This window comes from Ciona robusta, chromosome 3, assembly GCF_009617815.1.
Source record: "Ciona robusta chromosome 3, ASM961781v2".
Taxonomy (NCBI): Eukaryota; Metazoa; Chordata; class Ascidiacea; order Phlebobranchia; family Cionidae; genus Ciona; species Ciona robusta.
The window spans coordinates 6204480-6222513 of NC_143237.1; the positions used below are offsets into that span (position 1 = coordinate 6204480).

The following is an 18034-nucleotide window of genomic DNA, read 5'->3' on the forward strand; positions in this document are numbered from 1 at the left end:
ATCAGTTACACTTAAATGGAAGATTCGGATAGAAATTCTAGTGCTCTAAATGAGCTTGTATTTCTACGACAAACAGTTCACCGTTTAAATGCTGTACTGTCAAAATACCAAGGCGCTGATGCTCTTAATCCAAATACCGATCAACTGGTAAGCATTGGAGTGTAGATTTTGTTTTTTGTTCATACCGAAATAAGTAAATTGTTAATGGAACATGCATGTTGTGTTTGTGGTTTGTTAAATTGTCAGGCCTACTACATAAAAGAATAATCACCCACAAAGGGGGTTACTTATGTTGTAAATCACTAACAGGAACAAGGTGTATGAAATAAAACACCCTTGTTATTTAACAGTTGCCCCGCCCTATCAAGATAAATAAGTTTTATTCATTTCATGAATGTCGTGTGTAAATGTTCCAATCCCAATTACTTTTTATGGCATTTTCAAACTTTGTTTTATCATTCTCAATTTCCTAATGTTTTGAATATTTTCAAACCTTTTTTTGACTCTTAATGTTTAAAATACATTTAATCTGTTCAACAGCTAACAGGATTAGATGAAGGCTTATCAGCTCCATGGCTTACAGATCCATCTCTATTATCTCCATTAATTCAAGAATATGAGACCCACCTCGCCAACCTTGTGGCACAACTTTCACAGATCACTGAACAAAATAATGAATCAGCCAACAAGTTAAAGGTGGGAACTTTAACACTACATGAAATGGAGTAATATATAAAAAATTAAACAGACCTTTTAAAAAATATATAAATGTAAAAATTGAATAATGTAAAAACACAAACATTAAATATAATGTAAAAATGTTTTGACCCAACATAATTGGCCTTAAGTTTCATATTACTATAAAAATAATTTTCTGAGTTGGTTCACATTTTGAGGTAGCTAATAGCTGTAAGTTGGTTTGTAACTAAACCTGTGTGGTTAATTTGTTGATGATTTAATGCTAGCTTGGACTCTTAAGCGTGTCCTGTCTAGAGTATGAGCAATGGATAGACAGAGTCTGTTTTACTGCCTGAACACGTGTTTGGAATGTATGAATCATGCCTACTTGATAAATATTTCAATTTACAATGTATGTGAACAAGTCCCATGCACTCTTACGAAGTAAGAGCAAGTTTACTTAACTTCTGTTTGCCTACCCCATGTTCTACAATCTACATGTTATACTGTATACTGAGAAAAGTTTTGTCAAGAAACTTAAACATATTTAGCAATCATTTTTAAATTCTTTTACCCTGATTTGTTCAGCTTTTTTGCATAAACATCAGTTGTCCATAAATAAGCCACAAGCTTTTCAAATCTAGTTCTTAAATTTTTCCTAAAATGTGGACGAAATTTTTAAGAATAAAATAGTGGATACTCTTTTATCAATGTAAAGTAAAGAAACCTTTTTAAAATTTTTTTTTTATATATATATAGGCAATAGGCTATATAGCCCATATTATTAATATATAGCCTAAACTTATTAATATAATATGTTTATAAATAACTGTAAAAAGTAGTAAACTAAGCTCAAAGTTCTGTTAGTATTATTAAGATCGGCTTGTCGCATTTAATTTTTTCCAGTTCTATAATCATTATATTAATAGGGGAGACCGGGGATACTTCGGACGCTGGGATAGTTCGGACCTTGTACATGACATCACAATAGAGTATTGTGATATCATTTTTAACAAATCTTAATGTTTCCATTTCAAATCAAGATACTGTTTGGGGGCATGCGTAGTTCAACCGATTAGTTAAAACAAAAAAAGGAGGTTTAACAAAAATATCAACTTTTAAGTTTTGGGTTGTAAGGGTATAGTTCGGTCGCTGAGAGCCGAAAGTAATTCTTTTGCGGTGGAAGTCGTAGTTTAGAAGCAACACTTCAATAAGCAAACGTAGATTTTAAGCAGGGGGTAAACAGGCGGCTATGTTTTTGCCTTTTTTTACGTCGCCACGTGTCTGGGGAAACGTCGGACATGTTGTCCGACGTATTCCGGGTTGGTAAGTTTATTATATTGTATGCTCACAATAGTTTTAGATCATACAAATTAGTAAGAACGTTTAAACGAAAAACGACAGAAGAGTATGCTTAAAGCGACCAAATAAAAAAATGTTTTTTTCAATTATTGAAGATGGATACGTACAGACAGGGGCCTAGTCGACATTGTATATAAGATGATTCGTTATTATTTCGTTAGTCTTTTTTACCAGCGTTGTTGAATAAAACCAAAAAACGTATACTGTCCGAGATGACCCCGGTCATGTCCGATGTTACCCCGGTACCGGGGTAACATCGGACACTTGAGAGCCTTAGGAATTTGACCTTTTTCATACATTTCTAGTTTGCTTTGGCAAGCCACTCTTCTATCCTTTTTCGGCAAAGGATTACCCTTTACAACAAACTAACATTTAAATTCATGTGACGCACATAAAAAAAATATTAGCAATTTTTAAAAACGTCCAAACCATCCCCGGTCTCCCCTACATATATATATGTATAATAATATGTATTATACATCTATATAATATATTTATATGTTTTTAATTGAATATAATACATTGATCTCAGGTTATTACTGAAGAAAATGAAAGGCTGCATGCTGAGTTAAATGAAGTAGTGCAACAACAGCTTCAGGCAGCAGATGGTCTGGGTAAGAGTTGTTTCAAACATTTAACAACATTATTATTATGGTGTTTATAACATGCTATTCCTGTGAAAAATCGTTTAATGTTTCATTTAGTTTTTATTTGTTATCAATTTTGATTTTTGGTTAAATGTTAATATAAATTATAAATAAATATAATTAGCTTGCTTTAACTGCTAAATGTGAGGTATATTTATAATTTTGTCATAGTGGAACAACAAACAGTTGAAATATATATAAGTCTTATGTTTGTAAAACAATAAAGGTAGAAAATAGACTAATTTAGTTAACATTACTTCGTACAAGTTTTTATTTACAATTTCCCCTTAAACCCTGTCTGCATTTCCTGGTTCCCATAATGGGGTCAAGAAGGCTGTCTGCTTCTTAGTAGACTCTGCGGTTTTTTGTCCTTAAAGTCTGAGGTATTTTAAGTCCAGGAAAAGCTTGTTTAGCATTTCTTTTCTCGAGTTAGCATATAAACATTAAACACAAAAGCTTGTTTTAATGACTTTTAAACAAGTTTGAATATCAAATATTGTAAGTTGTATTACTGTTTACAGTTTATTATCATTACAAATGATATGTTTTGGTTGTATCCAAATGGAAGTTTTACATTTTGGCAGTTTAACAAGAGTTTGGGAACCTGTCATGATTAATCTATATATATATAAATATATTTATTATTAAGTATTTATAATAAGTGCGTTATTATTAGTTGTTATTATTCATCCAGTTTGATATAATAGCCCTTACCAATGACACTTGTGTGTTATTTGTCACTTAACATGAGACCATGCGAGAGTAATATAAATATAGAAGCAGTCGACCAATTAAGATCTGGTGATTGACATATTAGTCACCCTCATAATAAATAAACTACTACAAATCATGTAATTGATAACATGATCCAAAATAAACAATTCAATAGGCTATCTGTTGTGGTAACTTAAAAAATAGAAAACTTAATATAAAACTATTCTGCATTTTATGGTTTTATTTAAGATATAGTAGGGTGGTGGAAGATGGGACAACTTTTAACTTTAAATTTTCTTGTCCTATTTGGTAGTAAACAAAGAATATTTAAAAGTTATAAAAATATATATGCTCTGACTTCCATTGACCGTTGTTAATTGGTTGAAACAAAATCAGGATAGTGGGATATTATGTGTTAAAGGTGTCCCATCTTACCCCACAGTATTATATAAAATGTAAATCAAAATATTTCATATTTTGTTCAGATTCTCCCATACAGGATGACCTGCTGTTGAAAAACTTGCAGAGTCAACTGGAATTGGTAACTGCGGAAAAAGATGCTGCCATCGAAATGAACAAGGAAACGATTAAACATTTAGATAGGTACTAGATAAGATTGTTCACATTATGCATGCCAACATTTAACAATTGCTTTTTATTACGCAGTCAATAGCGTTTATAAATCTTTTATTTGTGTAAGTAGTTAAAAAGATATATAATGTACAAATGTACAATCGTGTTTAAAAGTAGCTCAATAAATGATGTGACCGCTATCCTGGGTAATGGCAATACACTAACATTGGCCTAAATTGAAGGTCTTACTCTTATGGGTTGTCCTGCTGTAGGATCTCACCCTTACAGAATAGAACGAGTATTAATCTAATAATCTTCTATGCATAGTATTAGTAATGCGTCAGGCTTTTAGTTTGTTACTGTTATGTCATAAAGCTTCAGAGAACATGTCTACTGTTTTTGCTTACAAGTAGCGTATGTAAGAAATTTGTACATGTAGTATATAGTAGGGTGGGGGGAAGATCGGAAACCTTTTCTTTCTATTTTCTTGTCCCATTTAGTAGTAAACAAAGAACATTCAAAGAATTATAAATTGTTATCCTCACGACTCCCATAGAAAGTTGTTAATTATTTAAAACACGATCTGGGTATTTGTTTAATATGTGCTTAAGGTGTCCCCTGTTCCCCACCCTGCTATACATATATTATATATTGATGTTTAGAGTGAGGCAAGAGCGGGCAAAGGAAGAAGCTCATGCGAAGGCAAGGGAAAAAATCTTTCATGAAACGAAAGAAATGAATGAAAAACTCACCGATGCAAATCTTCAAATGCAACTTACAATTGGAGGTTATCTGAAGGAAAATCAAGAGTATATAGTGGCCACCACACAGCAGGTAATATTAAATTTCCAATTTATATTAAGTCAAAATTGCATATAGAGCAGCTTTTCTTAAACTGGGGTAAATTCACCCCTAGGGGTGAATTCCATGTATATAGAGGCCTGAGGGTAAATAACCTACCAATCAAAATCCACATCAGTTGATGGGGCAGAAAAAATGTGACAATTGACCAGTTGTAGTACTTTACCTAGACATTAAACAACTCGTTGCTAAAAAGCTAACGCAATTGTCGCATTAAATATAACTTTACTAAATGAGCGCCATATTACATATTGTGGGTAAATCTGATAAGCATCTTTGTTAAAAGTGTAAAGCATGAAAAAAGTTTAAGAACCCCTGATATAGAGCTTTTAACTATTGCCTAATGAATAATGGTATGAGTATTGATTTTTTACCACTTATTTATTCAGGCAAGCGAACTGAAGAGTTGTCATGAGCAGCTACGTCAATCAAAGCAATTGGTCAGAGATGCCACACTCAAAGAGGAGAAATCCAAGATTGAAATTGATTCTTTAAAATCGAGAATTAAACACCTGGTATGTAAAGCTTCATTTTTTGATCTTTTGGTTTATGGTTTATATAATTGATTAATGTAATTTGAAAATTATCTTACTTTTTATTGTATTACACTTTGTTAGGATGCTAGTATAACTGGTATACTTGATAATAGGCAATGTTGGATAAAAATTAACGTGACAGTTTATCGTAATATATCATTTTTTCATGAATCTCAATTTTTTCAATTTAGGACGATGAAAAAACAAAGTTTGAGCATAAGTGTAAAAACCAATTTATCGAAAATCAACAATTAGAAACTGTGCTTGCCGAGGTGGAAAGCAAGTTCGCTCAAGCGTTACAGGTTTGTGTGAAACAAGTTTCAACCTAGTTGAGCGGAAAATTAAATTATTCCAACAAATTCTTTCAATTTTATTTAGACCAGCTATTTGCATTGTGCCATGGCTAGGGATACACAATTACACATTACAGAATTTCGAATCCAAGATTCAAACCATTTTATAAAAAAAAACATTATGCATTAATGTACATAAACATAATGCATTAACCTACATTTTCCAGTCAAATACAGAGCTGCAGTCGCAAGTGGACTCATTAAAAATTCATGTGTGCGCTTTGGAGAAAACCAACTCGGAAGTGGATGCAAAAGAAATGAACTACCTTATGCAGGTGAGGTTTATTTTTGGCAATATTATAATTTATTCCAATGTATATGTTTGAAACATTACATGCTATTATTTCTCCTTTAAATTATTATTTCTGGAAATATTGCTCAGAAATTAGGGTTTTCTTTATTTTACCTTATTTGTGAAGAAATAATCATTTTGTTAAAGATCCGGGAAAGTGCTCAGAGGTTGGATGACGCGGTCCTGGAACGAGATGCCGCCATTGTGAGAGAGAAACAAAAGGAAGAAGCTCTTCAGAATTCCTCGGCAGCCATGGAGATTTTGGTGCATGAGGTCGGTGAGAGAGTCGCACGTGAGGTCGAGAAGGTCAAAGGTCATTCAAATGCCCAAATACAACGACTTATGAATGAGATTGAGGTGAGTGTCATGTGATACAATCTCACGTGAAGATCTTCATAATCATGAATAATTCTGTCACACCATTACTGTTACATGATACATCGGTAAACTTTCCCGCTGATTCTTCAGTGTGATAAAAATTTAGGCACAAGATCATGTATGTACCCTGTCAACTTGCTTTCCAAAGAAAACAAATTCCAATTCCTTGTCTATTTTCCTGTCGGTGTCGTGTCTGTTAAATAATAAATGATTTCACGCTTACATTTTTTCAGACAATGGAACTTGAAATCACGAACCTCCGATCCGAAGTCGCCCGTGCGAAGCGAGCCAAGCGTGATGTGGAGGAAGAGATGGACTCGTTGTCACGGCAACGACAGGAGACGAGGGAAGATGGGAGGATTGAGGAGTACCAGCGGAGGACACTGATCGCAGAGAGAGCGAAAGATGATGCAATGATCACTGTTCAGGTATCACTGGGCTATGTTTGTACCTAGGTTTTAAAAAAAAAAAAATTTGAAAACCGAAAAGTTAAAAAATTTGAAAACCGAAAATTTAAAAAATTCAAAACCCAAATTATTAGTAATAAATTTGAACTTAAACAGTATAATAAATTGATTTAAGCAATATAGCATTAAAGGTTTTAATAACAAATTATTTGCACCAAGCACCTAGATTTTTTATTTGTTTGAAATACCTTTTTACCATAAGGGCGTTTTTAATGGTTATTTTTGTAACTTTTTCTTTATTGTTTTAATTAAGAAAAGAGGAACAAACATTTTTGTTTTTGTATGTGTTACTGGTAATACTGAAAATGTATATTTTATGCATATTTATAAAAAAATCCGTGTTTTCTGTATTTTAAATTATTAAATCTCATGGGTTCATGTAAGTTAGTTTTTAAGTCAATTGTTTTTATGCTCCATCTTAGTGACAAGTTTATGGTTTAATTTGCTCAATTTAAATTTATGAGGTTGTGGTAAAATTTGTTGAAAAGCCATGGCCCACAATTTAACAATCCACTGTTGAATATCGAGTACAGAGTCCAACCGTTGTGTTTCGTTTATTAACAAAAACATTTTACCCATTGAAAACAAATTTTTAAATGACCAACCCATTTCTCTTTTTTTTGTAAATTACAAATTATTCAACTTCTATATTTTTTTTCTTTAACTTAACTTTTTGAATTAACTTTCTTATTTAAAAAGGCCCAAAGCTGTTTAAAGGCTTTTCTAATTAGATTCAACAAAATCGGTAAATAGTTTAACTTTAAGCATATATATATTAGAAGTTGCTGATGTTGATTATTTAATTGTATCCTCCACAGAAACTTCAGGATGAAATTAAACGAGCGAAGATTGAAACGGAGGATGATCGACTCCGACTTTTATCATTGAATCAAGGATTGGATCAAAGAGTCCGGAGGTTGCAACGCGAGATGGAGGAATCACAACATGAGCGTCTTCATCTCACAGAAACTGTCAATCAACAAAAACAAGACGTACAGGTACTTTGACTTCGCGAATCTGACCCTGATCAGATGTTCATATAGTTGAACGATTCTTGTATAGTAAAATACAGTAATGATCTAGTGCTAGGAAAGCGTAACAAACAAAAATCAAGTCCAACCACTATTTATTAATAGAGAAATATATTTCGCCTTAATGGCATCGTCAGTCTCTTATTCTAGTAGAATCTCATATTAATAACTAGTGGTTGGACTTCATTTTTGTTGGTTACGTTTTCGTAGCACCAGATCAGTACAGGTGCTTTATATTGGTAAATATACATGTATCATATCTCATAGTTATGCAACGTATGTTTTGCTATAAATCTGAAAACAGTATATTTTAATTTTATGTGGTATAACTTGAGGCTATAGCACAGTAGTTCCCAAACTATGGTCTGCGGAACAACTTTGGTCCAAACAGCAAGTTTAGAGGGCCCGCAATGAAGCAATGATTGTAATTCAAAACTAAACATTGATAAAAACAAGTGCACCCATTCCATTAAACAGCCTACTGTATTTAATAGATTTTGCTTTTTCTTTTGTTGTGGTTTTTGCTTTTATCCAAAAGCATTCTTTGATTTATATAGGGCTGCGAAATATCAAAGTAATTGCCAAGTCTCTACCAGGCAAAATTTTTAAAAAGTTTCGGAACCGCTGTTATAGCATGATTTAAGGTTTTTATTTGTAAAGTTTTATGTATAACAAGGATGTCTGTTTAACTCAAACTTTCTATTATTTAATGGTTGTTATTCCAGACGTGTGGTTTATAATGGCAAAATAGAATAAACCACATACTTTTGTGTCAAGGAACAACAGACAACCCGCTTATAACTCTCTGTTTTTTATTTAAATTCGAAAAAAAATTGTTTTACATTCATTAGAAATAGTAAAAGTAATCAATAAAATTTTTTAAAAACTCTATTAATTTACAGCAAATAGAATAAGTTTTGAAGTTGTTTTAAAAAGAGTTGGTAAAACATAATATAAAAAATATTGGATATTATCTTCGCAATAACTTTTAATGATTAAACAGAGGTTAAAAGAAGAAGCAAGGTTAGCTCGTCTGAACGCGGTGAAGGAATTTTCTGTAAGTCGAGATTCACTTCAACGGGAGAAGAAACAACTTGAAATAAAACTGAAGAATTCCGATGTGACGAGCAGAGAAGGAATGAGACAACTTCATAAAATGCTCGCTGATCAACAGAGGATAACAGCAAGGTATTGTGATGGTTGTCTTTTATATATTGTAATAAAAAATGTGTTTCAATTTCAATACATGGTGGTATTCTGGGCAGGAGTCGCAATCCCCCTATTAAAAAAATTTTTTTTCTTTTTTAAACTTGGTACACCACCCCTTCATTTTGTTTTTAGAAAGACGTCATAAAACAAAATTGCAATATTTCTTTGATTTGGTTTCTGAATTAACATAAGTTCTTCTAGCTCTGGTATTAGAAATTCAGTCTTGATTGCAAAATTTAATTGTCCTTTGTTTCACAAAGATGGAAAGAAGAGAGCAACAGTGCATGTGAGAGATATGAAGAAAAAGTTCATGACTTAAAATCTCAACTTTCCCAGAATCGACGACGATGCGACGATCTCACTAACAAATTGAAGGTGAGAGACTTTTTTTTTATGGGTTGGGTTTTACCCTAATAGCCAGGCACAACTAAATCTGTCAAACACCAAACAAAATGGCTTGATTTATCTCTTTCTTTAATGAGTATTTGCCAAGTAAACCCAACAACTCATAAGTGAACTTTAAATTGACTTGGAGGAATTTCCTTGTGTATTTGCTGAAGAATATCAGCTTGAGTTTAGAACCAAGATTTTTTTGATGAATGTGGTGTTCTATAAGTGAACCACACATCTACTGTTGTCATATAGTTCCCTGATCTTAAAAGGCTCTTGTTTTGCTTCTGTGTATGCCAATCTGTAGCAAATTGATATCATATCTGTTGTACTTTAAACATATCCAAATTTTCATTGAGTCAAAAATGTTTTTAACATTTGAATTATTTCAGTTTGGTAAAGACGCAGGAGTTGAAAATGTGAAACCTTTACAACATTTAAACAATGTGAGATGCTTACTTAGTGTAGCATTTTAATCAACACATTTTCATTAATAACTGTAGACTGTAGAGAATAACAGTCACTAAACCAGAGTGCATAAAGATGTTTTGTATTGAAATTTGGCCTTTTGTGTTTATTGTAAATATTTAGTAAATAATTCTTCGACACAAAGTTTCACTAACAACTTAATAACGTAAGTGATATCTTATGTCACAGTTTGTGCAGCATTGAATTGTTTTGTAGTATAGTAGGATGGGGGAAGAAGGGACACCATTAGCATATAATATCCAATGAATTTTCTTCGTTTATCACCAAATGGGACGAGAATAAAAAATAAAAAAGGTGTCCCATTTTACTCTACTATACACATTATTTTCAAACTAGTTGTCTAAACTGATTTTTTCAATATTATATATTATAAAATTACATGTTCATTAAACTATATCATTCCAGCAAGGACCAAAACCTACATCGATTCCAATTGAAAAAATTCACCATCTTGAAGAAAGCAATCGTCAACTAAGAGCAAAACTTCACGAGACAGAATACAAACTGTTATCTGCTACCCAGGCAATTAGTGAACAACAAGGCCACAGAAACCGAATGACAATGCGAGATCTCAGCTGATAAATCGTCAATAATGCATACTAAATTTTTCTATACTTCGATGCTGTGTTATGGGTGCAAAAGGTGCACTGTGAAAGGATAGGGCACTGTATCAGATCAAAATATATATATGCTTGGCTTATTTTGCAGTAGATTTTGTAACAGTATATTTTTATTAGCTTGTTGGTGATGCGTTTATACTTCATAATTTTTTGATATCGCCTTTTTGCACATGGCAACCAGAAATGTCCAAATAATATTTTAAAAAACACACAAAATGCAAATACTTGAACAATTTATTTCATTTCCTATTTAACCTAAATATTAAAAAAATTAAAATCAGTAAAAATCAATTCCTTTGTGATTTGCATCAACTGTTGTTGTGGTTTAGAATATTCTCTTTTCTTCCATCATTTAAACCAAGCGACCTCAAACAAACAATGGCACAACCTTGTTCAGCTAATCGCTTGTTTCTTTCCCTGGTAAAATACAATGGAATTAATATACTGGTAATGTGTAGCACATACCATATGGTGGTTTCAGATCAGGCTTTTTTTTATTAAACTCGAAACGCATTTTTTTCTTAATCTATTCTATGTTGATGACGTCCTGCAGCTTAGTACGTCATGGGTCGTAAGATTTAGGCGACGAATGGCCCATTAACGCAAAAGTTCTTTCTGTATAGATAAGTTCCTACTACAAGGCACAATGTTGGCCCAGGGTCATTAGTATAAATAACCCTTTTAATTTCTTTACAAGTTTAGTACCAGACTACCATGACTACTGTTGCGAAACTAATGCTACATAGTTGACAGACATCAATACATGCATCATACACAGTATAATATCTCACCAAAATGTATTTGTGTACTTCCTCCCATCTACTTTAACAATTGAGCAAAATCTCCTATCCGATTCACGACAAGACTGCCAAACAAGAAATATAAATAAACAAAATAAGGCATTAGCATAATGGCTTGTATGAAGTCTTACTGTAGTGTAAACTGGTTCTTTGATTCCTTTACTTCTTGCCCACTCCAATAAAATTGACTTCGGACTTTGATTTGTTAAATCGTAATCACATCTGGTAAGAAACAAGAATGTTTTTAATTATTGTAGGGTGGGGGAAGACGAGACACCTTTAGCACATATTATCTAAATAACCTGATTGTGTAATAAACAATTAACAACGATCTATGGGAGTCGAGAGGATACGGCTTTTATTTGAATTTTCTTTGTTTACTACTAAATGGGATGACAAAATAGAATAAAAAGATGTCCCACCCTACTATATGTAAAAACACAATAACATTTTGTATGTGTTACTACTGAAACACAACTACAACACTCCAACACTTGATCATAGAAATAGAATGCTACACAAGCTTTTAACAATTACCGTTTACATTGAATATCCATAGAAATGACATCATCATCTAATTTGATTCGTTTGTTTGGTTGTCCGTTCATTTGAGGTTGTGCGTTGGTTACTTGGGTTGTAGAATATCTCATCTTCATGTAATAATCACTCATACCCCATGCATTACTGGTGAAATAAGACTCGGGTTACAGGTTTTCATATAAAGTTGGAAATTTTAATTCAAGTACTTGTTATTTTATATGGATTAGGTACTACTAGCTTGCTTTATCTTCGCGTGGCCGGAAATTGACAGTCGTTATAACACGGGTGCTGTTTCATATACCTCAGGCCACATTTTTTTTGTATGGCTAATAATTTAGACAACCCATTAGTAACCACTGGGTTGGATCAATTGCCGTTAAGTGTCTTGCCCAAGGACACATACGCCAACAATGGTAGCAACAAAGTGCCTTGAACCCATTACCTCTGGATTACAGTCAGGCGCCCAAACCACTATGCCACAGTGCCAGAAATTGTTATTATATATGGGTGAGGTACAGCTGAGATTTAGGCCTGAGTTGGCCCATTACTCAACCAGGTACACTTGGTTTTCACATAATGCAAGGTTTATTTTACACTGCAGTACATTTAAAGCTATTTAGTTGGCTCTAAAAATATGTCCAGATATCACAGATACCTATGTCTTATAGTATGCCATAGCCCCAGAAGAGTCTGGGATTTAGGTTTAGTGGACCCACAACACAAATAAAATACATAGAATATTAGGGATGTGCCGAGCCGAGCCCGAACTCAAAAGCTCGTGCCCGAGCGTCTCCTTTTTTGACGCTCGGCGCTCGGCTAAAAACTGGGCCGAGCGCCGAGCCTTATGCTATAATGCTGTACGCGAGAGCGAAAATTATCAAAAATGAAAAAAAAGTGAAGCTACTAAGAGATAACGAGAATAGTCAGCGTAGCTTTCTCTTTAATTGTTTTTCGTTCGTTGTGAATTTGCTCTCTCGCAAGTAACGAATCGCAACGTCAGCAATTTGCCGGTATCGAATTACAGCCGGTATCGAATTACACGAGCGCCCAATGTTTTCGTATCAGATTTTAAATAAAAAGCCAAAAACTCTTTAACTTTTTTATAATGAAATATTATAAATTGCTGCAACCACGGTTTTGCAACCACATGACAGCCCCCTTAACCGCAGACACGCACACAACCAGAAAATGCTAAGACGCACACACACGCGCGTTGCATTCAATATAACATTCCTTCGCTTGGAATTGGAACAATTTTTCATTTAATTATTACGTCAGGTGTCCTATCGCAAGGTAACTATTAATTATGACGTTTCATAATATAACAATCGGGAGGAGTGTGCCCACTGCCCAAATTGGGCAGCCAAACCAACCACGAGATCAAACCATCGTGTATCAGCGTCACATTTTTACACTCTGCGCCGGCGTATGAAATAAAGGAAGACGCATGCGGTAGCGTACATTCCACACGTAACAAACGAAGCAATCGTTGTGAATTTATTCTCCTGAAAAATGACGTAATGAAACTCTGTTTCTCGTGCGGTGCCATCAAACGATGTTTTTTTGGCTTCAGTCCAAGCTCGGCCGGGACGATACTTTGTAATATCATATTACAATTTATGTTGGTTCCCATTTACTGATAGCGTCGCTCCTCGCTCTTATATTTCCACCAATTAAAACTCACATAATCGGCGTTTTACCTGCATTTAAACTAATCATCAGAAACAAAAATTATACACAAACTGCAGATCGTATAGAAGCGAACAAAACACGATTGTTTTCAACAATCTCGTTTGAGATGTAACGATCGTAAAGGTTTATTCTGACGTAAATAACCGTTACCATATCCAAGATGAACATGCGTAGAAACTTGCCAGTTGCGCCACTGGCTGTAACAAGTATATATATTTTTTTAATTAAATACTTTTTGTATGAATTTTACATTTTGCAACAGTAGAAATTACGAAACGAGACGCGTCTTTAACCGCAAACCACGTGTTCTGTATTATTTTGATTAGCGACGCTTTTCGGCTGAATAGGAACGCATTCTCGTACGCCTTTCTCCTTGATGACGTCATAGGTGCTCGGACTAGGGCTCGTGCCGAGCTTTTCGTTAAAGCTCGGCGCTCGGCGAACCCGAGCTTTTTCAACTTCAGCACATCCCTATAGAATATAGTTACCATATTTCATGCAGAGATAGTGAGGATCGAACTTGTTTTCCAGCTTCAGTTTCCTGAGTTTCATGCATCATCTCAAGTATGCAGAACTTACAGTTGATGTAATGGTTGTCATACTGAATTGCCTATAAATCAAATATGTATTAGGATATTATCAACTTTTTAACCATTTTTCACGGTTTTAATTTTTAGCAATATAACAATGACTTTTATTTGTCTCTTTGATTATGGTAGCAAAGATTTGAAAATATTTTAAACAAAAGAGAGGATATAGCAACAAAACAAAAGTTCTTAAAACACAATTTCCATTAAAAAAAACTATTTAAATTTAATTGGGAAGAAATAAACGTGGTGCTACACCTAGCAGACAAACAATTCATTAATGTTTAATTATTTTCAAGTTTAACCTTAAATAGAAACAAAACTCCGCGTGAAGACACCATATTTGAGCAAATACTATACAGTAAGTTTTAAATATAAGAACCAAAATTTATTCTTACTATTTTGATGTAATCTTTGATGACAACATCCAATGGAAGAGGACCCTCCTTTCGGAACACGGAGCAATTCCACTGAGCACTTCTTGCGAGCATCACAGATGATGCGTTCGTTGAGACGCGAAACTTTTCGATATCGTCGTAACATGCGATGTTACTTGATCCACCACTGTGAGTATGGTGTTATCAATTAATTGGATATTGAATGAATGAATGTAACTTACTTTATCCTGGTGTGGCCGGGAAAGGACAGTCGTTAAACACCGGTGTTATGTTTCATACACTTCGTGCCAGTTTACGAGTTACCAAGTATGTTACTTTGTGGGTGATTATTTTTTATGTGTGGCTGATAATTTGGACAACCCATTAGTGACCACTGGGTTGTAACAATTGCCGTTAAGTGTCTTGCCCAAGGACACATACGCCTACAATGGTAGCAACGACGAGCCTTGAACCCATTACCTCTGCGGCTCTGGGTTAGAGGCAGGCGCGCTAACCAACTGTGCTACGGTGCACAGAGAATACCAGGTTCAATGCTCGATGGTCCAACCCACTTATCATTAGTGTGTTTTCCAAACTCTCACGAACACAGAAAAAAAATCACCCACAAAGTTACAACTGTGGTAACTCGTAAGCAGGCATAAGGTGAATACATGTGATATAATGACTGTCATTGCCCCGCCATGCGAGGATAAATAACATTTATTTTCATATAGTATAAAATACTCACTTACTTCGCAATGACTGGAATTTTCACAGTTTCCGTAATAGCCTTTATTACATCACAATGCACGGGATGCCTCGGCCTTTCATGTTTATACCTCCCATGCACGGCGAGCGCAGCAACACCCGTTGATTCAATGATACGAACTAATTCTAATGTTTTGTCGATCTGAAATTAAAAAATGAACGTCAGAATAAAAAACAAAATAAATTTTACTCTTTTAAAACTAATAGCCTACTGAATTAAGGGGTAAGACATAAAATTTTGGGATTTTAAAATTTTTGATTGCAAATGTTATGATTCATATAAAATATGATTTAATGAGGTAAGCATAACATATGCAAGTTGCGTTTACCTCTGGTAAGATTCTTATTTTACATGTAACAGGAATTGACAACCCATTCACAAGGGTAGTTAAGATTTCTTTCACATTTTCAGGTTGAGTAATCAATGCAGCTCCCATTCCACCCTGTTTGAAAGTTGAATTATTGAATAGGCTATTGTGGAATTTTTATTGTGAAACATTTTTTGGGAAATTTTTGTTATGAAATGTTTATTTCTACTGTGAATTTTTTACCATTTCTGTTCGTTTGGAAAGTTAACATACTAGTTGGTAATGATTGGGTCTGCTTTAAATTTAAATGAATGTAACATATTTATCTTAATGTAGCGGTGCAATGACATTCGTAATATAAACATAGATACCCTATTTCATACACCGTGCGCCCGATTGCAAGTTACTACAGCCCTACAGGACACATACATACGTAATTTTGTGGGGGATTATTGTTTTAAATTTTATATGTATAGCTGAGAATTTAGACAACATAAAGGACCACTGGGTTGGATAAATTGTAATTTTAACTGTTTTGCTCAAAGACACTTTCACCAAAGTGGTAGCAAGACGGAGCATCAAATTGGCATGAAACTAACATTTTGACAGGTATGACAAATGCTGACTACTAGAATACTCTAAACCTAACTAACTTCAACTTACCTTGGTAGAATATTCTTTAGGACATCCCATATTCACATCAATGCCAGCAACATCATTTTCACTAAATTATAAAAAATCATAATAAATTAACATTGAAATTTATACCAAAACAACATACACAAGTTTTGCTGCTTGCAGAGCTCTTTTCCCATCAGAAGTTCCCTGTAGATTAAGAAATTTTAAAATATATGCCAGCCTTGCAATTCGGTATAAGCTTATACAACTTAGCCCAGATAAAGTGAATGAATGAATATAACTTAACTATCCTTAAAGGGACAATGAGAGTTGTTATAACACTGGTGTCCTATATCATACACCCTTTTTCCCCTTACGAGTTGCCACAAATGTAACTGTGGGTGATTATTTTTGGGTTAGAAGCAGGTGTAGTGGCACATCGCACATATATGAAAAAAAGTTAAATGAAATATTATAAAGAGGCATACCGGTAGTAAAATATATCTGACTTGGGCACAAAAAATGTCTAAAAAATGTGGCTGTAAATTAACTGTGAGATGTCTACAAATGTTTATACACCAAACGCAACATGTCCCACACTCTACCACTCACCAACTGTAGCACGACTTTTTCTTTCTCATCTTTGCATGTTCGAAATAATGGTCGACTATCAGTATCAAGAATGAAGTCTATGGTACCAAGTGTATCTAAAGGCAAAGAATGATTTCTGTAAGAGTTTGGTAAAGTTTGTAATTCCATTTTTTAAATAAAATCATTTTCTAGATTCTGTTGTATCTATTTTTATGTTAGAAACATATATAAATGAGAATACAGTACCATACAATTGATGTGATGTATATGTAGTAGAGATGCCTAATAAATACTTACCATTAACATATCGTTTGCAGCGAATAAAACGGTGATCAATTATCTCCTGTAATAAAGTTATATAAGTAACAGAACATGACAAGGACCAGTATTTCTACACTATTATTTAGGATAAAGTACCGTAAGTTCGTTAAAATTAGCAAAAACAACGATGGCTTACCTCAGAATAAACGATATCTGCTCCGTATTTTAAAGCAAGCAGTCGAGTTGGTAACCTACCAATTCGAACCATAGGAGCTAAAATCACTTTATTTTCATAATCTAAAACCATGTTTAGTCTTTGCTCAATGCACCTATACAGTAATACATTAAATACTACGTTAAATACTTGAATTCCTGTTGTATCCCAATAGGGGCTTGTCACACATGCACATGTGTAAACTTATATCCTACGCGCAGATAATTTTCCCACTCTTTTCTCTTCTCGCCTCTTTGATTCTCTTAGCGCTTCAAACTTGTTTCTCTTTTATAGCTTTTCTCCTTACGTCTCTTTTTTTTTAAACCAGAGCTATACCTTTATTTGTAAACAAACACTTTCATAACTGAGCTTAAAACACACTGAGCTTAAAACACGAGAATGATTACACAAAAAATAATATTTCGATCACGTAGCGTAGTGGAGGCAATATAGTAGGGTGGGAGAAGATGGGACAACTTTAGCACATAATATTCAAATATTCTGATCGAGTTCTAAACAATTAACAACGGTATGTGGAAATCGTGAGAATACTGTTTTATAATTCTTTTAATGTTTCTTTGTTTATCATCACAAAATAGTCCCGTCTTAACCCACCCTACTATATTATTATTAACATATAACATTACCAGCAAACGTGTGATGTTTTTTTTTACTCTG

The 18034-nt window shown here is 33.8% G+C and overlaps 2 protein-coding genes across 3 annotated transcripts; one reads left to right on the forward strand and one right to left on the reverse strand.

The window, feature by feature from the left end:
* Positions 1 to 5: 5 nt before the first annotated feature.
* Positions 6 to 11051, forward strand: LOC149738598 (sodium channel and clathrin linker 1-like). Of its 2 annotated transcripts, XM_089875067.1 has the most exons (15): positions 6 to 147; positions 541 to 696; positions 2573 to 2654; positions 3887 to 4004; positions 4637 to 4808; positions 5225 to 5350; positions 5563 to 5673; positions 5892 to 5999; positions 6164 to 6373; positions 6628 to 6822; positions 7680 to 7859; positions 8896 to 9080; positions 9362 to 9476; positions 9884 to 9937; positions 10386 to 11051. In XM_089875067.1, exons 1-15 carry the CDS (start codon positions 16 to 18, stop codon positions 10557 to 10559), a joined length of 2118 nt encoding a protein of 705 aa, XP_089731193.1. In that variant the 5' UTR covers positions 6 to 15; the 3' UTR covers positions 10560 to 11051. The 2 variants fall into 2 exon arrangements, with proteins under 2 accessions (XP_089731193.1, XP_089731194.1); XM_089875068.1 differs by lacking the exon at positions 9884 to 9937.
* LOC149738599 (tRNA-dihydrouridine(20) synthase [NAD(P)+]-like) lies at positions 10817 to 17557 on the reverse strand. Its single transcript, XM_089875076.1, has 13 exons — positions 17339 to 17557; positions 17179 to 17224; positions 16903 to 16997; positions 16454 to 16497; positions 16336 to 16396; positions 15694 to 15807; positions 15349 to 15506; positions 14618 to 14783; positions 14121 to 14242; positions 11938 to 12084; positions 11532 to 11622; positions 11392 to 11465; positions 10817 to 11017 (listed from the first exon to the last, which is right to left on the reverse strand). The coding sequence occupies exons 1-13, from the start codon at positions 17447 to 17449 to the stop codon at positions 10909 to 10911; spliced, it is 1338 nt and encodes a 445-aa protein (XP_089731202.1). The 5' UTR covers positions 17450 to 17557; the 3' UTR covers positions 10817 to 10908.
* Positions 17558 to 18034: the final 477 nt, after the last annotated feature.